The sequence below is a fragment of the Petromyzon marinus genome, chromosome 54 (assembly GCF_048934315.1).
Source record: "Petromyzon marinus isolate PM22_M1 ecotype Great Lakes invasive population chromosome 54, UKy_Petmar_22M1.pri1.0, whole genome shotgun sequence".
NCBI lineage: Eukaryota > Metazoa > Chordata > Hyperoartia > Petromyzontiformes > Petromyzontidae > Petromyzon > Petromyzon marinus.
The window spans coordinates 274,995-297,241 of record NC_133720.1 but is presented as its reverse complement, the minus strand read 5'-3'; the positions used below and the strand labels follow the sequence as shown (position 1 = coordinate 297,241).

At 48.9% G+C, this 22,247-nt stretch overlaps 1 protein-coding gene across 5 annotated transcripts in view; it reads left to right on the top strand.

The window, feature by feature from the left end:
* The window catches only part of LOC116954047 (epithelial splicing regulatory protein 1-like), a 28,117-nt gene extending 7,296 nt beyond the window's left edge, over positions 1–20,821 (top strand). Inside the window, exons 3-16 of one of the 5 annotated variants that reach the window (XM_032974451.2) lie at positions 4,613–4,753; positions 5,138–5,243; positions 7,330–7,425; positions 8,558–8,612; positions 9,034–9,144; positions 9,524–9,656; positions 9,830–9,872; positions 10,105–10,406; positions 11,406–11,678; positions 12,245–12,431; positions 13,960–14,146; positions 14,453–14,600; positions 15,383–15,480; positions 16,852–17,071. In XM_032974451.2, coding sequence (XP_032830342.2) covers positions 4,613–4,753; positions 5,138–5,243; positions 7,330–7,425; positions 8,558–8,612; positions 9,034–9,144; positions 9,524–9,656; positions 9,830–9,872; positions 10,105–10,406; positions 11,406–11,678; positions 12,245–12,431; positions 13,960–14,146; positions 14,453–14,600; positions 15,383–15,460 — 1,860 coding nt within the window. In that variant the 3' untranslated portion in view covers positions 15,461–15,480; positions 16,852–17,071. Of the gene's footprint in view, positions 1–4,612; positions 4,754–5,137; positions 5,244–7,329; positions 7,426–8,557; positions 8,613–9,033; positions 9,145–9,523; positions 9,657–9,829; positions 9,873–10,104; positions 10,407–11,405; positions 11,679–12,244; positions 12,432–13,959; positions 14,147–14,452; positions 14,601–15,382; positions 15,481–16,851 lie in introns of all 5 variants that reach the window. The other 4 variants (XM_032974450.2, XM_032974449.2, XM_032974448.2 and 1 more) reach the window with 4 other exon arrangements.
* Positions 20,822–22,247: the final 1,426 nt, after the last annotated feature.

Genomic DNA, 22,247 nt, shown 5'->3' with positions numbered 1-22,247 from the left:
TGGGGAGCGGTGGCGCGGTCGTTCGCGCACTGCTACGAACCCAGCGGCCCGACTTAAATTCCCGCTCATGACCAATAACAGTGGCAACGAATATGTCCACAGGTCCTGGGCCTCCCCTCGGTCGACTCAGCCTTATATGAGTACCTGGTGCGGTGGGTAAACATCACCGCGAGGGTGTGGTGTTGCCTGGCCCACCCGCCCCCTCGTGTGCTGTGCCAGCCTTCAAAGGTGCTTGCTAACTGCACATTCCCCAACAACCTGTTGAAGGCTATAGGGGGGATCTTTGTCTTTGTTTGCTTGTGAAGCCAGGTGCATGGGAGCAGCTGCGTGGTTGTGGTGGTTGTGCTGCTGCTGCGATGTTGTGTTGTTGGCTCATGGTGACAATCGCAGGGGCCACCCGCTCCCCTGGAGGATGTAAACGACCCCTGTAGCTCCGTCTCATGTTGACATTGCCTCTCACCAGCAAAAGTATGGTACATTCACACAGAAAATCTAAAGAAACGAGCCTATTTTACAAAATATTTCATCTGTATCCGCGGAGTAAATCTGTTGGCCAAATACACGGTTACATCATCACATGGGTTTCATCCAGGTTCTCTAGTTTTTCCCATAGCTAAAAAATATACTACCGTGTAAAACACACAGAGCCATGCGAGCGCCGCATGGAATAGGCGTGTAACACGATGCCTGCACTCAAGCAGAATGTCTCGGATCCTGTGGCTGGGTGTGGACACTTTCTTTTTAAAAGCAAATCCCCCTTATCATGCCTGTTCTTGGCAGATCCCAGAAGCTAAGCAGTAGGTTAGCCTGGTCAGTTCGTTTATAGGAGACTGCCTGAGAATACCAGGCATTGTCGGCTTGAGCTGTGCAGGAGCCAGGAGATGACGGTCTAATCTGAGTGGAGCTTGGAGCATGGCCGTCGCTTGGGCGGTACTGGCATAGCCCGGCACCACCAAGTGTCCCTTTGGCCCAACTCAGGTGGTGGTGGCCCCCACACAACGGCTTCACAGGGCCCCTATGCGAGAGGAACCTTGGTACCTGCTCATATATGGGTTCTCTCCAGCTTCTCTGTTTAATTCTCACCGGAATCCAATGCCTAATTTAATGGAATTGGCCAAACATCTCAAAAACTGAACCCTCCTGAAGAAGTCTTGGGAGTCGGCGCGGTTCTCGTGGGGAAGTAATTGGTGTTATTGGTGTTGTTGTTGTTAGAATTCGCACTGGGGAGCCCATGGCCATCGGGCGTCCGCTTTGCCGCTTCTCGCGTCCCTTGAGCCACCAGCACTCGGCTCAACACCCTTGAAGGCTACTTGTGCGGCGATTCGCCCCCTCGCGTTTCAACTGAACGTCACGACCCATGGTCACAATATAATTCATGAATGTAGCAGCCGCTAGTGGCTGGAGGGTTCGTGCGATCCCAGTTCACGTAACAGAGTGCACATTTAAAAAGTTGACTTTCTCGCATGCAATTGGATGCACCGATCTTCAAGGGCGATAAAAATGTTAATTGATGGATTCATGCATTTCAGCACCACTTTCCTCAGCATTCGAGCGAGAATGTTTGCGAGTGGCGTTGTCTTTGTGGGTTCCGCGTTTACGAGGCTAGTTCGCCACAGGGCTGGTGCGCCAGCCGCACAATGGGCTGTTTCGTGTTGCACGCCGGTCTGCCTTCATCACAAAGGCTGCATCGCGTGTGGTGTTTTTCTCCGGCTAAACAAACAGGTAGAGTATTTCAGTTATTTAGTGGTGCAGCTCACAGTACCGAAACCTGCGGCTGCTACTGTGTTTTCAACAACGTTAAAACACGTGTAGTTGCCTTTTCAAAACATGATTTTTGTCAGTTTATGTTTTCACCATCAAATAAGTATTTAGAGAGGTCTTTGCGAGGCAGGTATGTTGTCTTTCATACTGGCTAATGGGTTTTACTTGTTTAACTGCTCTACAGAGGCCATAAGGGACTGTGGGTAGGTTTAGCGACCTGGGTGCCTGGGCTCGCAGCGGCTGGGACTGCAGTGCCTGGGCCCTCGAAGACTAGGCCTACAGTGTCTGGGCCTATATTGCCTAGGCCCTCAGTGGCTGAGAATTTAGGGGGTAGGCTCACAGTGGCTGGGACAACAGTGGCTGGACCCTCGGTGGTTGCACCTGCGGTGCCTGGACCTGCAGTAGTCGGGCCCTGAGTGGCCGGGCGTTTGCAACATCCATGTTCTTTATTGTTGGAGGGCCACAACTTGCTCATTCAACCATTAACCCCAAGCTCCCACAGAACTGTGTTACTTGAATTCACAGTCCCACGTGTTTTTTTATGGATAATTGTGATGCGCAGTGTGCATTGTGATGGTAATACTGTGTCTTGGGATTCACGAGTGTAAGTTTCATATTGTGTTGCAATGTACACAGCCTTGATAGAAATCTTACATCGAGCCGTAAATGAATGTGATCTCTCGCTCTTCAACAGTGCGAGTGACCACTCCAGCCGACTTTAGAATCGCAGTGGAGCTCCGATGCATTCACGAACATCGGCGGTTAACACATCACGGCCGCTGAGTATAGAAGACAGGCATTTAACAGATGTATATTGATTTATTACTTTGTATTAAAGTTTAAATTCATGTATTCAATTTGATTCTCTTTTATTAATGACAGTCCTGTTGCATAGAATTGAATGTTAAAAATATTTATATCGAAATTATTGGCAAATTTTAAATATATATTCTTGAGGCACAAAATTATAAAATGACATGTTCTCCGAGTTGCAATGCCTCTCGTAATTCTGGTAATGCCTGATGAAGGGCCATTGTCTAAAGCATGAATTTGTGCTTTTTAGGCAGTGCGCTTGTTGGGTAGCAAGTTGACATTGGTAACGCTCGCACCTCAGCAAAAGTTCCTGGGTTAGATTCCTGGCTCAGGTGACCTTCTGTATGGACTTCGTGTGACCTTCTGTATGGACTTCGTGTGACCTTCTGTATGGACTTCGTGTGACCTTCTGTATGGACTTCGTGTGACCTTCTGTATGGACTTCGTTCTCCCCCTGTTGCTTGGGTTTCCTCCAGGTTCTCCAGTTTTTTTCCCAAAGCTAAAAAATATATAAATACACAATTATATAAATACATGCCGTTATTGCTTGAAACATATAAATATATACCGTTATTGCTTGAAACATTCCAATGCTGAAAAAATGCCTGCAAATTATTTAATTGGTATTACACATGGCAGCAGACACATCGCCCACATACTGCGAAATGGTCTTGGGACTCGGTGAAACTTTCCTGGGTAAACAAGCGGAATAATAAAAATAAATTATGGTGCTGGCGATATAGTGGCCATACATTCATCTTTAAATTGCCTATTTGGTTACTTCTTAATAGCAGGTGGCTCGCCCGGGCACGTCCTCGTACAGATGAACTAGGATCGAACGACACAAAAACTGGCTCGGAGGTTGAGCGCGGTGTCCACGTAGCTATGCAAACCTGAGCGAGCAACCGTATAAGAAACAATGCCGATGACGATGATTGCTTAGACTTAGTGTGTGTGTGCAGTGCATCTTAGGTCAATAGCATAACTATTGAGTGCCTATAGTTAATGTGTTTAATCATTGAACACAATGATGTAAGCTAACACTGCGTTGTGTGCGGGGGTCGCCGGGGTCGCGGTTGTCGCGGGGGTTGCGGGGTTCGCGGGGGTTTGGGGGGGTCGCGGGGGTCACGGGGGTCGCGGTTGTCGCGGGGGTCGCGGGGTTCGCGGGGGTTTGGGGGGGTCGTGGGGGTCGCGGGGGTCACGGGAGTCGGGCTCTGTGCCACTATCCCTGTGAGCTGCACTGGCTTCCTACCCAAACACAAGTGGTAAACTCACCATGGCCCTGATGTTTCGCTATGATCGACTCCATAATTAATACTTTTTGCGCTGTATCCCCCGGGTGGATGAAGGAGGAGATCGGTCGCAGTGCTTTCTACGCCACTCTTAATCAATGCTTGCCATGTACAAGCTTGACGGCGACGGTTTGCAGACTAAACGCCCAGTCAAATAACGGTGCTCATCATTTCTATTGTGTCTTGAGCTCGTGGTGGAAATTCCACAACCACCGCCACTGAACCCTCATCCATTGTTACTTATTTAATTACCCTGGAGGGATGCTATCAATAACTAAGTTAGAGGCATACCCTTGACGCTGTTATGTACCGAGGCAGCGCATTTACTCTGAGCGATGTGCCGACATGGGGACGGCAGTGGCCTAGCACGTCAGCGTTCTGTTGAGCCCATGACAACTAAGTTTGTTGCAAAGCGTTTTTGATGAATAAATATTTGTCTAGAGAGCACAGAATCGGCTGTTGTGTGACCTTTGACTGCGATCAATCATATGACAGGTCGCGGTGACCCTTGCTTGTCATTTATTTGATGGATTTTTCCCATCCCACATGTCTGTTATAGGAAGCAGTGATCAGATTTGTCCGGAATATTGGCTATAAAATTTCTATACATTGAGAAATGGTGCAGCGACCATTGCCAGGGACGTTTGCCGTGAGTGATTCCCACACTACCACAGGCTTAAGGCAATGGCTCCATTTCTGTGCTGAGTCAATGATCCCCCATGCTGTCTGTCTGTCTGTGTCTGCAGTTCCAGGAAAGTGTGAGCAGGGAGCTGCAGCTGGAGAAGGACGCATCCTTCTGCCTCTGCGTGGACGGGCCTTTGTTTCTCCGACAAGTGTGCCATCCAGAGGCCTCTAGAAAGGTGTGGCGCTCATCGTGCAAGGAAATGGTGAACACACACGTCTCACAACAACAACGATTGCCGCTTACCACTAATTGGTGTCGACGTCACCACGGCACTTGTGCCTGACTAGGTGCAACTTGAGGCCATGCGAAGTGTCGAAGGTTTGGTGCCAAGAAAGAGCAGGAAACACGTGTCGAGCACACACACGGGTATTCAGTCGCACTGGAATAACGCTACCGATCTTGTGCTTTACGCCACTGAGAATGAAACTTTTCAGTATATTTACAGTTTTTAGTTGTTTTGTTCGCATGTTACGGTTTCCCCCTTTCGGGGAGCATCTGCACAAATGCACGCACCACCATTGCACAACAGCTCAAGCGGCGCTCGCCACCAGACAAGCATTCTGAGCGGGTCCCTGTATTCATGCAGGGCGTCTCTCTCCCACACTGCTTCAACTCCTACTATGACCTCCGCAAAGAGTTCGCAAAATGCTGCTCCACCAGCCAAGAGATCAACATCTGGACCATGGCTGATGGTATCCTTCACCTTGGGAAGGCGCTCTGCATGTGCTGATTTTAAAGCTAAGTTGATCTGTAACGAGAATTTTCCAGGTGCTCGTATGAAGGTTTGGGTGGCCGCATGGTGGCAGTGCAGTGGTGACACTCGTGCCTAACAGCAAGAAGGGACTGGGTTTTATTCCGAAACCGGGCGACTTCCTGCGTGGAGTAATTCTTCTCTCCTCCTGTTCGGCATGGGTTTCCTCCACTTTCTCCCAAATTCTCCCATAGCTAAATACACACAATGTAGGCGGTGTTGGCAAAACATTCCATTTGCAAAATAATTTACCTGCAAATTACTCATTTGGGATCACACACAGCAGCAACATGGCCCCCTACTGCGAAAGCTTGACAGGATCCTCCTGAAAAAGAGTATTGAGACTCAATCAGGCTTCTAATCAAAAGTGATTACAATAATGTTCGTCAATTTTTATTTATTTAACTACGATCTGACAGACGATTTGCATGTGGACTACTTCAACATTTGCATGTGAATAGAGGTGATCATGTGATAAGCATTGCAGTTACATATCCAAATACTTTACCATCATTTATAATGAATGTTCTAGCAAATGTAAATGCAATAGTGGTGGGATAGTGATTAACACTCGTGCCACCTGAATTCAATTCCCGGCCGCGGCTTGCATCAGTGGCGAGCGACATCTGAACGGGTCCTTGGGTGAGGTATCGTCATACAGCCCCAGTGGTCGACACAGCATGGGGAGGCATTCATCCAGCAGTGGATTGAGGGAAGGCAGAATATTTTAGTTTTTACTGCATATCAAGTTGTAACATAACCGAGGCATGTCTGCACCCCTTTTTAAGACTGCGGCGTCGCTTTTATGAAAGGTCATGGAAGTTGTTTTTGTCTGGCATTACCTTTTATAAAATAATAAAGCTCATCTTGTGGAGCTGGCTGCGTGCTCAAAGGTCAAAGCACTGAGCTGGCACTGCTGAGGATTTGAGTTCCGTATCCGCGCAACCGCCCCAAGTTCAGGTGGATTCTAATGTCGAGATTTGATAGTCTCTGCCCTTTCTAGATTTAAAGCTTTCGTGACTGCTAGGATCCATACTCTTTGGTTCTATGTTCTAAATCGAACTAAACATTAAACTAATTTCAATGGTACAGTATATTTTTCAAGTAGTGGTACCCCAAACTTTCGCAGCTCTTATAAATTCCCTTTTCACACCATCAATAGGTAAACTCCCCCTCCCCCCCCCGCACCAAACGGCAAGTCCACCGGCACATACACCACCTCTTTTCTAAAATTGGCCAATCAAATGCTATTTTTTATGCTAATTTCTTTGTCAGGACACCTTGTTTGCTCGCACACAGTTTAAAGGTCCGCGGTCTGAGCGTGGTTGTGTTTCGCTAAATTCTCCTGTTTGATTTGTACTAGGTGCCTCGGTGAATGTATATGCTCTGACTTTAACATAGCTATTTCTGCGACCAGTTACAAGCTAATCACTCAGCTATTTCAATGCTAAGTTCTATGCTAATTCCTTTGTCAAGGGGTGCCTCTGCGGATGTGTATACTTTAACTTAGCTATTTCAATAAGCCATTTCAATGCTAAATTATATGCTAATTCCTTTGTCAAGGCGCTTTGTTTCTTCTCACACAGCTTAAAGGTCGTGATCTGAGCGTGGCTTTTTTCACTCCAGCGCTGTCCTCCAGACAGTCTCGTCCCTTCACCTGATGAAGGCCGCTTGTGTTGTGGCCGAAACGTCGTGATTTTTGTTATTTTATTTTTTACCTACGTGACTTTACCCAATAGAACCAAAGAGTATAGTCTCTGCCCTGTTTCTAAACACGTAGCTAAAATCTTTATTTGAAGCTTTCGTGACTGCAGGAATCCATACTCTTTGGTTCTTTCGGTAACTTAGATAAAGCCACATGTCCAATGTAATTGGTACCGGACAAAAGAGGTGAATAACTACCGCAATCAAAGTTTGCGGCGATGGTAGCGCCCGAGGGTACCTCGGCAGCCACCCCGGGTTGTGGCGCCGGTCTCTGTGCTGGGGTGGCAGCCGTTGGCGCTCGTGTCCTTGACGCCTCGTGCCAGCACTGGGGGTGACGCGCGACGCCGACGCGGAGTTCGGAGCAGCGGAGGCGGCGGCCATGAGCAAGATCATTCTGGCGCTGGCCGCGTCCCCCTACAGTGAGTTCATCTTAAATTTTGACTTAAAACTTTTGTGACTGCAGGAATTCATATTCTTTGGTTCTTTTGGTAAAGTCACATACATAGAAAAATTATAATAAAAATAAAGTGAATAAAAAATTAAAACAATTTTAAATAAAATCTAAATAATAAAAAACAAAAATCACTAATGTAGACTGTAGCCTGGTTCTTAATCTGAGTGAGCGTACTGGCAGGTTAAGAACCAGGCTACAGTCTACATTATAGACTGCCAGTACATTTACCCAGCTTAATAACCATTGCTACAGTCTACATTATAGACTGCCAGTAGAGTCACTCAGATTAAGAACCAGGCTACAGTCTTAATTAGTGGTTTGTTTTTTAATAATTTGTATTATTTTATTATTTTTATTAACTTTTTTTTATCTACGTGACTTGACCGAAATAACCAAATAATATGACTTCATCTTAGCCGCTTGACCCTGACCATGTGCTCCTCACATTTGAACCCTGAGATGTTATTATTGAAACCATGTGTTCTAGTTTGCTTTACATTGCAAATGAGAGAACGTGTTCTCTGGTCACGGTGATGTCTTGGCTGACGGCCATGGAGGTCTCCCTCCGTTCGTAGGCCTCGGCTCTTGGGGGGGCTCGTTGGGACTTGAGAAATAATCGCCGAATCGTTTTACATATTTAAAACAACCCAACACATATCTACAAATGCACATACAAAATGACTATGACGATTTACACATGGTGCCATAGATAACTCCGTTTATATTACAGGAATTTTAGGCTCAATTCTTTAATTAAATGAAATCTTGGTAAATTTAGCTCATTGATAATTACATCCATCCTGAAATTAGTTCTAAGGGTAAATATCAGTGGCTAAACCACTCTCGGATCCTCGTGATATAACCATAAATATCTCAATTTGAGGCACTTCGGTGAACTGATAGAAGTTCAAAGAGAATATCTCGTGAGCCACCAAATACAAATCACTCCCCTTACTGTTCCACTGCCCACACCAGGGCCAGGGCTCAGGAGATGCTGGCGTGGGGCTAACACCGACAAACGTCCCACCCCATCCGAGAGGAGCTGGAGCCAGGCCTGGCTGCTACTCGTTGATATTTCACTTTCTTTGTTTTCATAGATCACAAGTTCTCTAACCCAGAGGAAGTGATGAGTCAATTTGAGTCGGGAAATTGGTAAGTCTTGTAAACGCATTTCCACCTTGATTTGTTGCGTTGATTCCTTACCCCACCGGCCAGGGGTTTTCCTGACCTTGTGCCACGCGGTGGGCCGTCACTGTGTGCGTGTGAGCGATGGCGTAGTGGTTAGCGTGCTGCGCTATGAACTTGGCGATCCGAGTTCGATTCCTGCTCATAGTCAACACCTGTGACGATTATCTGAACCGGTCCTGGGCCTCCCCTACGTCGACTCGGCCTCAAATGAATAAAAGTGTGGTGTGTAAACATTGTCACTGGGGAGACAAAGGCAGCCAGGGCATGAGCAGGCCACCCCCTCGTGTGCTGTGCCGGCCTTCATCGGTGCTGCTCGCTAACAGCACTTGCACCAACAGTCTGTTAAGGCTATATGCGGGATCTTTGTCTTTGTGTGCGTGTTTAGCAGCCATTTCAACAGTGTGCATGGCGACACAGTGGTGCGTGTGCGGGGGCTGCCCTGGCAGTCGTCCGACCAGGACATAGCTCTGTTCTTCAAGGGCCTTAACATCGCCAAGTGAGTTCCCGTCCAGCAGTGTGCGCCGCGCGATCGGGATGCTCTCCCAATATTTGGATTCGTTCATAAATGAGGCCCAGAAACAAACATTTTGACGATCCTACAAAAATAAATCATAGCTTTGGATTCTGGAGGCCTTGAGGCACAGTCCCCTGCAGAGTGCCTTATCCATGAGTGACAAGAACATGGGCCCATTAGTGGGGCCCTCTCTTGTGTAAGGACAAATTCCCCCTGCTGCCCCTTCCCCCTCTGGGCAGCCCGGTAAGCGTGGGACACGGAGACAGCGATCGTTGTCGATGGACTCCGTACACAGTTGTGGGCCGTGCCGGAGACAATGTTCTTCATCGCCTGCTCTCCCCCTCTACACTCCTGCCACTAGGGGAGGAATCGCCCTGTGCTTGAACCCGCTGGGCCGGCGCAACGGCGAGGCGCTGGTCATGCTGCAGGACGAGCAGCAGAGAGACTTGGCGCTCAGCCGGCACAAGCACCACATGGGCTCGCGCTATATCGAGGTGACGCGTACCGTGGCCCCCCGCCTCCCACCCTCCGACAGCGTCGAGTGAGCTGGGCCGAGCCACGCACTCACCTCCTCTCCATCCTCTCGCACTCTCACCCTACATCCTGACGAGGTTTGTCAGATGATACGCGAGACGATGTGAGTGATGGTAACTATGCTGTTTTGCAGGTCTATAGATCTTCTGCAGAGGAATTCTCAAAGATAGCAGTTGGTAAGTTGTTTCTCTGATGGTCCCGGAGCTTGATTGTTCATGTTTCCTTGCGGTTGGTCATCTGCAATCAGTTGCTCATTTATCCACATATGCGTGTGACCAGTCGTGCTTGACCAGCCATCATCCTCGTGACAATTCCTCAATGAGAATGCTTATCCGTGCGTCACTGTGTCCGTGCATTCGTCTGACCTGGTGTCGGCATTGCCCTTGGCCCGCTATCGCACGTCCCCAGGCGCGTCGAGTGAGGTCTCGCAGTTCCTGGCGCGCGAGGGTCAGGTGATCGTGCGTATGCGGGGGCTACCCTTCGCGGCCGCGCCCGACGATGTGCTGGCCTTCTTCGGCGCGGCGTGCCCCGTGACGGCCGGCCGCCAGGGCCTGCTCTTCGTGCGCCACCCTGACGGGCGGCCCACGGGCGACGCCTTCGTGCTGTTCGCCGGCGAGGAGTGCGCGGCCGCCGCGCTCGCCAAGCACCGCCACATGCTGGGCAAGCGCTACATCGAGCTCTTCCGCAGCACGGCCGCCGAGCTGCAGCAGGTGCCGCCCGCACACCCGCAGCCACCGTCTCGACGCACTAGCGCCGGACGCTCCGTCGCTGCGCTCGCCGTTTCTCGTCGTTTAGCCGGGTGGTGCCGGCGATGGGTACGCTGTGCGTGGTCCGTGATCTGGCACTGCGGAGGCAGCAGCGAGGGTTGGTGGATCTCACACCGATATTGTGAAGCTTTCTTCCTGTGGGTGTCGAGGAGGAGCCGGCTCGCCAGCAGAAGGCGGTTAAGCAAAAATGTTCCGTCTGTATGGGATAGAGTGTTTCCCCCTCACACGTGTGGATTTTCTTCAGGTAATCTGGTTTCCTCCGACATGTAACCACTCATTAACTACCCGATAACACCTTAATACATAGAGGACGACAGAGCTTCAGCAACAGTTGGCACCAACTCACAGCGTGGCTGAATTTCCATTGTTGAGTTTACTCTCCACAATGATGCTATGTCTTGTCTAATGGAAGAGAAGTGAATATGGATGCCAAGTTCGAATTACTTGTGTCTCACTGTTCTATTCAAGGGGTGGCAAGGGAATTGGTGGCGAGTTATTCTTAATCGTTGGTCAGTGTTGAGCGATGCTGGCGATGCTGGCGATACTGATGAGTCCATAGTGATTCTCGTGATCTATCGAGGTCCTGATGTGTTAGCACGAGCTCCTTGGTTAGGTCCGATTGTTCGAGGCGTTCATAGATATTACGGGTCCTCCCTTCAGCAGGCTCTGCCAGCGGTTGTGGCTGCAGTGGACAAATCATTTGGCTCTCACATGCACATACCGCTTGCGTTTGGCCAGGGGAGGAAGTATAAATGGATTGGGCACGGGCTCCAGGACAGATGTGATGCTCTGGCAGAGAAGGACTTGGAGCTTGGTGGATTTTTTCTGGCTGCCACCAGCAGCGTCCGGCTCTTTGGAGACTATGGGTGATGCTACCAAGCAGACAAGGGCCACAGCTGGCCGTGCCCGCTCACGGAATGACCACTGCCGCCACCTTCCCAGGTGCTGAACCGCGTGATGTCTACGCCTCTGCTACCTGCGGTCCCCGCGCTGCCGTCGCCATTCCCCGGAGGGCCGCTGTGCCCCAGCGGGCCGCTGACCCCGGGAGGGCCGCTGACCCCGGGAGGGCCGCTGACCCCCGGCGGCGCCCAGCGTGACTGCGTACGCCTGCGCGGCCTCCCCTATTCCGCCTCCATCGAGGAGATCCTCGACTTCCTTGGGGAGTTCGCCGGCGATATCCGGCCCCAGGGCGTGCACATGGTGTTCAATCAGCAGGTGGGATCGTGGGTGCAGTCTCGGCCTAACACCACCCAATAGCAGAGCTCAGCTGTGGCTCCGAGGGCCCGCGTGTGAAGCTGAGAAGCCGACTGAAACAAAACATACGTGTTTTTAGAGCATTAAACTGAACTTAAAGATAAAGCAGAGCAGTACACACACCGTGCGTTATGGGAGCATGTATGTTAATTCATTTTGGTCGACCCATTTAATTATCTGGCCGGATGGCACACAGGTAAAGCGCTCGGCTCATGACTGCAAGGTCGAGAGTTTGAATCCAGGCTGGGGGTGGTCAGCCTTTCATCCCTCCAGAGTCGATACAATGAGTACCACCTGAGGGGGTGTGTATGCACCTGTACGCTGGCCCGCCCGGCAAGGAAGTAGCACCCCTTCGGCTGTGGACAGCTGTGCAGAGAGAGCGCTCCTCAACTTGGTTCACACTGGGGCTGCCACCCAAGTAGTCTACGAGTTGAATCAATGTCATTATCTTCGTGCAGATGTGCCATCACCTCAGTGCGTGTCCACGTGCCTCACTCTCACCCCCCGTGTCCCCCCCACCCCGGCAGGGCCGCCCGTCGGGCGATGCGTTCATCCAGATGCGTGGTGCGGAGCGCGCGGCGCTCGCGGCCCAGCGCTGCCACCGCCGTTCGCTGCGGGAGCGCTACGTTGAGGTGTTCGCCTGCTCCGCAGACGAGATGAGCGTCGTGTTGCTGGGTGGCTCGCTCAACAGCAATGGCCTCTCCCCACCGCCGTGTACGCATGAACAAACGGACGCACGAACAAATTAACGCATGCGCACGCATGCACACGCACGCACACGCGCTGTGTCCTCCTGTCTGTCACATGGAGAAATACATTGTACATCGAGACCTTGGGAAACCACATGACAGAGATGTTAGGGGCCAACCGGCCTCTTGAATTAACTGAACTTGGGAAAGGGTTTTTATCTTAACATTGACCCCATACTGTCACTTACATCCTGGAAAAGACAAATCAGCATCAAGAAGCACAATGTTGGTAACACTGTTGACAAGGAGGTTAAAACTGAGCCGTAATAATTATACAGATTGGTCAATACCCATAGGCTGATCGCTGCACCGGGATGATCCCGATTGGTCAGGCAGAACAGCCACAAACAATCGACGGACTGCTCGACCAGCGAATATTTGTTTGGCCAAGGGATTCAAAAGGAATTTATTCGGGAGTCTGGTTAATATTGCAATGGCTGAAAGCAGGTTCTAGAAGGAGGGGTCGTGAGAGGATATGAGGGATGGTAGAGGAGAGAGCACGAGGTGCGTTCAAGATCTCGTGGAATTAAGCCGACCTTAAGTGTGCGCCGAACTCTTCTGTGCAGAAGCGACGATGATACTCCGCCGGCTGGAGACCGGACGTTGCGGTGGCATTGTGTTTGCTGATGTGCAGCACGGGAAGAACCGAGGTCGAAGGTGGAACACCGATGGCGTTCGGTGGAAGAATGAGCCTTGCCATGAACATGCCACACAAGACGTGCGGTCGCTGATTAAACAAATTATCCTTATGGTGGTACCCCAGGGTACCAAATAATACAAAATGGCCGAGGCAATTTAATATTTTATTTCTGGGACACTATTTTTTTCAGGGGTGTACTTAACTCCACGACTGGGGTACCAATCAATCCGAAATCGGTTCTACTCGGTGAGTCGAAACGCAACGAGGACAATTGCGCCGAAACCCTAAACACTCGTATGCACCGTAGTGGTGCATCGTGTACAGCTCGTCGAGATGAGTCGATTGCCGCATCGCCGGCCATCAACAGAGTAAAAATGACTGCATCACGGACATTATGCGAGAGCCGGGGTACTATGGTACCCCGGGGTACTGCCATAAGGTTCAAATCCTGACTGGGCAGCAGCCAGGAGCTGTGCGCCACTGCTCCTTCTGCATAGATCCCTGTGAGTGGGTGTGTGTGTGTGCGCGCTCACTCAGCGGCTGTACCGTCCCTAAGGCTGGCAATAGCTTCTTTGTGTGTGTGTGGGAGGAGGAGGAGATGGGAAGGAGAAATTTTACCCAAGTTCGATCCTGGTCATGCACAACATAATTGGCGGTTGATCTCTAAACCAATCCAAGTTGTCTTTTGGATTTAGTGACCTATGCCCCGGTGCTGGGGAGATGAAGGGACCCTGCCTGTTGTTGTGTTGGCCATATTACGCATTGCCTTATAGGATGTGCCCCCTTGTGATGCAAGGCTGAGCGAAGCGGCTTTTGTGCACGTCCGTGTTTGTGCGTGCGCGCGCGAGTATAGGCCTATCGCCGCCGGGCATGCTCACCTTCCCGCCGCAGGGGCCCATGTTCAGGCCTGAGGCTGCCCTCTTCCCGCACCCGATGCTGCTGGGACCGCCGCGCCCCCCTCCGTGCGCCCCGACGGGCGGCTTCTATCAGCCGGCTGCGAGCACGCAGCTCTTCATGAACTACACGGCCTACTACCCCAGGTGGGCACTGCGCCCGGGCCGCGCGCACCGTGCTGAGGCCAACGACGCATTCGCCGGGCGGAGGTGTCACTGTCTTGTAGAACTGGGAGATGATGCACTATCTCAACTCGTCATTGTGAGGCTTATCGTCTGTGTGTGTGTGTCGGGCGTGATGCTGGCCACCCACCCCCTCGTGTGCCATGCCGACCTCCATAGGTGCTACACGCTAACAGAACTTGCCCCAAGTCTGTTCAGGATAGATGGGGGGGATCTTTGTCTTTTTAGGTGTGTGTGTGAGAGACTTGTCCCTGTGTGTGTGGCGAGCAGCCCCCCGGTGTCGCCGAGCACCATGGGCTTTTTCCCGTCGCCCCCCGGCATGGCGCTGCCCCCACAGCCTGGCGCTGTGGTGCGTATGCAGGGACTGCCTCATGGGGTTGGGGTCAAGGATGTCCTGGGTTTCTTCCATGGGTACCAGGTGTGTGGCCACTCCACTTTCACCCCTCCTGTGCGTAGCAACGTCACCGTGCTCCTCCAACTCCACCGTGCCCCTCCATTGCTGCCATGCCACTCCATCGCCTGTCAACAAATTGTCACAATTTGGGTCAGAATCCCAGTGGCTGCAAGTGCTACATGGAATATTTTACGTGCAGCATTTCTGAATTAAATCATTCCACTCGCTCCCAATCATTTCCTGGATACATTTTAAGATCACACTCGCCAACTTCAAGATCCTTCATTGACTCTACTCTGCCTATCTCCCCTTTCATCTCATCATATTTCCCTCCACATACTTCTGCTCCAGCTACGAAAGCTTTCTGCCAATGCCGCCAATTAACCTTTGCTCCTTCTCATTCTCCATATTTACCCCAAAGTTGGGGACTCCCACACCATCCGTGCATCAACTGCCTGCCCCTGTTCAAGTTCAGACTCAGGGCATTCCTCTTTGCTTCTCTCTCTAAAATAAACATGCTCTGTTTCTGTGCAGGGTTTTGACTTGTGGTTACATTTAGACCATCTGTAAAATCAAAGAACAATGTAATGCAATGAATCTGGTCTGCAGGTTTCTGCTGCTGAATAGCATTTGTCTGCAAGGTCCCCATAGCATACTGGACGAGAGTAATATTAGTTTGTTATGTCGAGAGATGAGTGGAAGCCGAGTTACGAAAATGCTGATGTGGGGATGGTGTAAGCGCGAGTGATGGCAGCGTGTCCCTGTGGGAGAATCTAAACGTGGGCGTCCGCTTGCCGGCACGCCAGGTAATGGCCGGGGAGAGCGCGGGCCACGTGGCGATGTGCGGCCCACCGCGCTCCACCAAAGAGTGGCTCTGTATCTAGGCAAGGGCAGGCCTCGGCAGGTAAGGCACCAGCTTCTCCCATGCTCTGCTTGGTGGAGTCTCCCCGTCGCGACTGCGGTGGTGGTGGTGGTGGTGTTGGTGGTGGCGTGTCGTAGGTGTGGCGTTGTGGCTGTGGTGATGCTGGTGGCGTGGTGCGGAAATTTGCGGGTGTGGTGTTGCGGCTCTGGTGGCGGTGCTGGTGGCGCGTGGTGGGCAGAATCCTCGCAGGTGTGGCAGTGGGGCTGTGGTGGAGGTACAGGTGTTTTTCCACTGGCGAAGCCGCAGGAATCAAGAAATATGTAGCTGATGCTGCGTCCTTACAGTGTACTGGCCCTGAGTCAGATTTGAACGTTTTGTGAGACAAGCGCATTACAGTTTGGTTCTGGCTCGACACGGCAAATAACCAGTGGAAACCACCCATGTTTCAAAGGCCCATCGCTGCCTTTGCTCGAATGTGCCAGTAGAAAAGGGGTATTGGTAAGCTGTGAGTGAACGAGGCCAAAGATTATTTTAATTTTGAATCGTGTGATTACCGCTATTTTAATGCAAATATTTTTTGGACTGTGTTTTGTCGTATGATCATACACGAGTTGGTGGAGGATTCGTGTCATGTGAATTGATACAATGGGCTGAAAAAAATCCAAATACTGTAAACACAAGAGGTATTGATATTAATATTTTTAAATTGTGCTTATAACTTCCACGCAAAACATTCCAGCCTCATGAAATCTGATTGTTTTCTTGGTGTCGAGGCAGAAACACGACCACATTGGTGTCATCATCTGGAGATGCGTGCAGCCTCTAGCCACTGAAAATCTGGGAAAGTACTTAGCCACAAACTAGATTCGAAGCTTTCGTGACTGCAGGAATTACTCTTGGGTTCTTTCGGTAAAGTCACGTAGAAAATAAAATCAAATAATAGAATACGACGTTTCGGTTGCAACACAAACAACCATCATCAGGTAAGAATGTATGATAAAACACAGATACGGGAACAGCATAGGTAGACACATGCAGAGAGAGACACACAAAGATACACCGAGCGAGACACACACCATGCGCGTGTCGTGCCTTTGGTTTTTGTTGGGCATTAAATTTCCCGCGTGTGTTCCTCCTCCACTTACCCAGGTGCTGTGCGCGTCTCCACAGCTGTGTGCGTTTTTTGTGCCCATCAACTCGAGGGTACGCACGTTGGCGTGTGGCTGGCGTTTCTGCGTCTTTAAACAAACGTAGCCCAGTGTTGTGGCGTGCGTCGACTCATTTGCGACCTCTGGCCCTTGCCCTTCTGTCTTCTGCCCTGTCCCACCTCCCCTCTTGCCTTGCGCGACTTCGGCCTTCCACGCCGCTACCATGGTGTTCCTTGCCTCGCGCCTCCCGCCCCGTGCGAGATAGGTGAGCGCGGACTCGGTGCTGCTGCTGTACGGGCTGGGCGGGCAGCTGAGCGGCGAGGCGCTGGTGTCGTTCCCATCGGTAGACTCGGCGCGCCAAGCAGTCGCTCATCTGCAGCACCAACGAATGGCTGGCCAGGCCATCCAACTGCACCTCGCCTGAGCCTGCCGCGGCTTCATCGCTTCAGCTCTGTCTCTGTTAAACTAAAGAAATTGGAAAGCTCTGCCTCATCTCCTGTCATGGTATAGTCTTCTGTACGCTGCCGGACCTGCCTTGGGATTCCACTGTAGGTCTAATCTTCACAGGATGATGGGCCACTTTTGCTTCCATAGGTTTTTTTTTGCTGATGCGCGCACATTACTGCTCCCTTGTATTCATGCTACATTTTAAACACCCATCGTTTTAGAATCATGGTTCATGTATGGTCTGGCAGCACTCAAAGTTGGGTGCTCCTGGCTATGCATTCATATTCCTCAATTACAAAAACCTGAGATTTGGATTTGACCAATTTGCCGTCATGTGAGTAATTGGCTGCTATCTGCAGCCGACCAGCTGTGCTCCGCTATTGCGACTGGAACACTAACAGATGGTAGAGTAGTCCATTGTGTTAAGGCCCTCAAGCCCTTCTCAACGTGGCCAGCACTTTCGGACATACACGTGTTATCCTTGCTAAATTTCAGTGATTGAAACCTCCTTTTCCACACCCAATTGTCCTCGGTTATGAACTCGCTTTTGCAGTCCCATGTCCCACTCAAATGCAGAACATAAAAATTGAATCAGCCTTAATGCAGTCCATTCGCCTCCTTTTGTTATTTGTTTTCTTACAGATTTTAATGCCGCCACCAGAGGGGATTATGGGAAGTCAGCCTCCTTGTTCATCCTCGCGGCACTGCCAGGGCCGCCTACTTGACTGGTTTCATTAGACAAGCTTCTGATTGTCCTCCTCTGCTTATTGGATAGTTTTCACATACTGTGAACACCTTGACACGAACGAAAACTGGTTTAGGGCAATCATCAATTAAAACGTTACAGAAACCCAAAGCACCTAATTCTTTGTGGGTTATAATTCGCAACGCTTTGAGAAAAATAACGAATTTAATATTTTTTTAAATGTTGCTATTCACTTTACTTCACAAGGACACCAAGCGTCATCTCTAAATATATTGAAATTAAGTATGCAAGGAAAAGACTTAACATTTCCTAAAAAAAATGTGATTGCTGACTTGTGCATGAATACTGCAAGGTGAAATGTACCGATGATGTGTGAATTCGGAAACTCCTCTCCTCTGCCACTTTAGCCATCGACATTGCATTTACACAAACATGTCGATGTACCCTGGTACAGTTGTTCAAACGCCAGCAGGTATCAATAAAGCATCTTAAAAGCAAAAAAAAGTAAAATTATTTAGAAGCATATGGTACCTAATTGTTACGACTTAATTTTCCCCAAAATTATGGCAACGGCGATAGAAAGTGCTGCGGAGCACTGGGCCGCAGCCGCGTGTTTCGGTGCAACAGTGGAGACTGGAGGCCACAGGCGTTGCCTGGCTGTGTTACTAGGAAAATAACTCGTGACCCGGCAAGATACTGTAATTCCAGTCGTCCTCCCTTAAGTCCACTTTTGTTTGCAATGTAAATGTTGACTTAAGAAGTAAATAGTTACAGTGGACTGATAGTCATATATATTAAGATCGGCAACTAATAATGATTTATATAATTAGCTGTATTTGGTCGTGAATTAATGGTATTGAAAGCATGTTTTGTTCGTATTTGTAAAGTTACTGATTCATCAAAATTGGCTTGCCACTTTGTGTAACAAAGGCACTCTTGGGGTTTCTGTAGCGGCACGGCTTACAATTAGGATCTGAACAATTGGACACTTTCACGATTCATAAAACATTTTTTAGTTAGGCGACGTAATTATCTGACCAAATTCTATATCATGAGAAACCCTTCACCACCGGATAGACAAACAGTTTACTGGTGAGCTGAATCAATAATGGCCCATAAAGGCTTATACACATGATAATTCTGATGATGAATTCCTATTGAAGGTTAAATCAATACATGCCACGCCAAAAAAATAATAGGAATCATAATATTGTCTATGGAAATCTACACGTTGACCAAGTGCTATGTTTTTAATGTCTTCGTAATTTGTAGCTCTGATTTGTGTACAGTTGATCGAAAAAAGAAGAGGCGGTGTGTTAAATGATTGAAGATGGCTTTTCTAATGGTATCTGTTTATTGGCTGCCATGTTGGAATTTGCTGCTCTGGATGTGAATGACGAGCCAATTGTGAAGATCATGGAAGTTGCACAGCCTTCTCTCCACTTCTCTACAGCTGCTGCATTCAGTTTCTGATGAAGGATGCAATATGACCTTCCTTCTAGCGTGTGCCTTCTCGTGAATATTAGGTTATATCAACACTTAACAGTTTTATTTTTTCTCATTGGATTAAGGTTGAGCGTATGTTTCAAGAATGTATCCTGGGGCAACTTAGCTCACCCTTTTGACTAATTTTCACTTAATGTTAATGTTTAATTATTAATTAATTAAAGTGCAGTGTTGCATATTTAATAATTTATAGGCCTCTAATGTCAATGCATAGGCCTCATTTATTTAATGCAATTGCCAAATTGTCATTTTTTTTGTAAGAAACTAAAAGTAGGGGGAAAAAGCAACGTATAAGTTTGTAAACGGAAAATACCGCAAATGTATATGTTGTAAGTTTATGCAACAGTTTATTTCTTATACAGGATGGATGTATTTTGCTCTTGAGAACAACATTGGCCAATGTCGTACCCTGCACGTGAATGGATTGTGGACTGAACGCTACACATTGTGAAATGTAGCCATAATATATTTCGGCCAAACTATAGTCTTGGCAAAATGCAAGCCCAGTAATGCTGGACTGAGTGCACGGAAACCTGGTGCAGCCATCGGCCTTCACTGGCTGTACACGCTCTTAAATGCGTGTACAAGACAAATGTGCAGCTTAGTTTATTACAGATTGCAATTCATGGGTGCACTATAGCCATAATACACGACTGCCTCTATTGTGCCTGCTAGACAGCAGCTTGCTCTTGCAAACTCTGTTGGGGCCTCTTGACAATGGCGGTGTTAAAGGAAATGTCTTATGAAAGAACAGCACCAAGTTGACCAAAAGGCGGCACAGAAGGTAAAACAAAACGAAGAGCGCATTTACCCACCGTAATACTACAGACTGCCTTGAAAGCCTTGCGTTCGTTGTCATTTTGGTGCGATGGATTGCATGATGTGGCCGGCTGGCTCAGGAGGCCGATGCTCAGGTTGTTGAGCACTGCATCTGCACCCGTGTCCTGGGCTGCTACTCAGAATTTTAATAAAATTAGGTCCCCAGGTGAAGTTTGATGAATTGGCTCAGTCCAACCACCCATTACTGCACCAACTCCATCATGTAAAGTAGCTTTTGGTTTAAATGTATAAAGCTTTGCACTCTTTACTCAAAATATTTGATGTGTGCACATTAACCACTAGAGTGCAGTCTGATGCTTGTGTAAAACAGACCCTTTAAGAGATATTCGTTGAATCTTGGCGTTTACCTCCAGGTTATTCCATACCATGATGGCTGGTTCTGCTATGGTGTAGGCATCAGGAATGGAATGTTTCACATGCAAGCAAATTCTGGGTGAATTAAAATTACAATGGTTTTCTCCGAGGTGACTGCTGGATCCATCGGCTACAAACAGGCCTCACAGTCCTTCCGCAGCATCCTTCGTGCCAAAATCGCATTATGTGGGCTTGGGTGCATGTTCTCCAGAATGGACAAAAAATTCCCCAGAGAAAACATGCAATTTGTAATTTGGTTACAAGAAATATAATAGTTCTGAACTGTTACTTTGTGCTTAGTAAAAAAATATGATGGCAATGTCGATGCGTTTGTTTTCTACTTGACGTTTGGATAGCAGGTGATTAAAAGCGAGTATTCTGAGATTTATGAATCGATATTTTTACGTGACACGATGAATCGTTTCCCTCATTCTTACATCGGAGAAATATTTGATTATCCTAAGTTTAAGAATAAATGTTAGGCCATTAATTAATAGATGGTCTCAAGCTCTGATTTGGACAGCTCAGCAGGCCACTCCAAGAGCCGATGGGGCCACATCACCTATGGGCTTGAATTGCAGGAAACATTTTTTTACGTGAATACTGGATACAATTGCCCGATTGGATTATAATAAACTTGGAGTAGGATGATGCAGCTATTGTCACGAACAGAAATTCAAATTTTGTTTAACCAGGTGAGAACTAAAGAGACAATGATAGTCTAATTTGCAAGTTTGACTTGGGGTCACCAAAACGACGAAATAAACAAGTACAGTATAACAAAGATATTAATCGAGAACAAATCCCTAACGCTCAACACCTTAAGTACAGGTGAATCGGGCCTGTGTCCTTGGCACCCTCCTCTATGGGTATGAGTCCTGGGAAACATACGCCCATCAAGAACATCGACTAAACACATTCCACCTCTGCTGGCTCAGGCGTATCGTTATCAGATGGCAAGATCGTATTCCGAACACCTCAGTCAACTGGGCCAACATTCCCAGCATGTACTCTCTAGGCGCCTGAGATGGCTTGTACACGTGCGCCGCATGCAGGAAGGCAGAATACCCAAGGATGTCCTGTACGGCGAGCTGGCATCAGGCACACGGGCCACTGGTCGCCCAGTCCTGTGCTTCAAAGATGTCTGCAAACGGGACATGAAGAGCTGCGACATCAACCCAGGTGTCTGTGAGCAAACTGCTGGGGACCAACTCAGCTGGCAGCAGGCTGTGAAAACGGGCCTCAGGAGAGGCGAGGAGAAAAGCCACACTGCTTGGCAGACCTAGAGGGAGCGACGTCAAGAAGCAACAGACACCTCTGGAGCTGCCACCGCATTCACTTGAAATTACTGTGGCAAGGATTGCCACTCAAGGATTGGCCTACTAAGTCATTCTAGGCGCTGCAAAACCTACAGCTGACCTGGTAAGGCGCAAAATAATTTTCTCGAGACACAAGCCAATTGTAAGAACTGCGATACAGAAATCTGAAATGCTACACAAATGTAATAATCAAATGAAATACATTTCTTGTGACAAAATGTTCCTCCAAGTATAGTTCGTAAAAAGGGTGTAAAGTAAATTTAATAGTATCAGTTTTCATTATGCAATAGTTTTATGGCAAGCGACTTGAATCGCATCTCAACACGGTCATTGCACGGGCACCCCCAGTGGCAGCTGTCCCTGTGTGGCACAGAGTGACTACGCAGCTGGCTGAGTTATTTGGGAATTTGGCCAAATTTAGACCACGATGTGACGTGTGTGCTGTCCACGTTCGCCGAGTCTCAAGACTCCTGTAATTGTCGAGGAGAT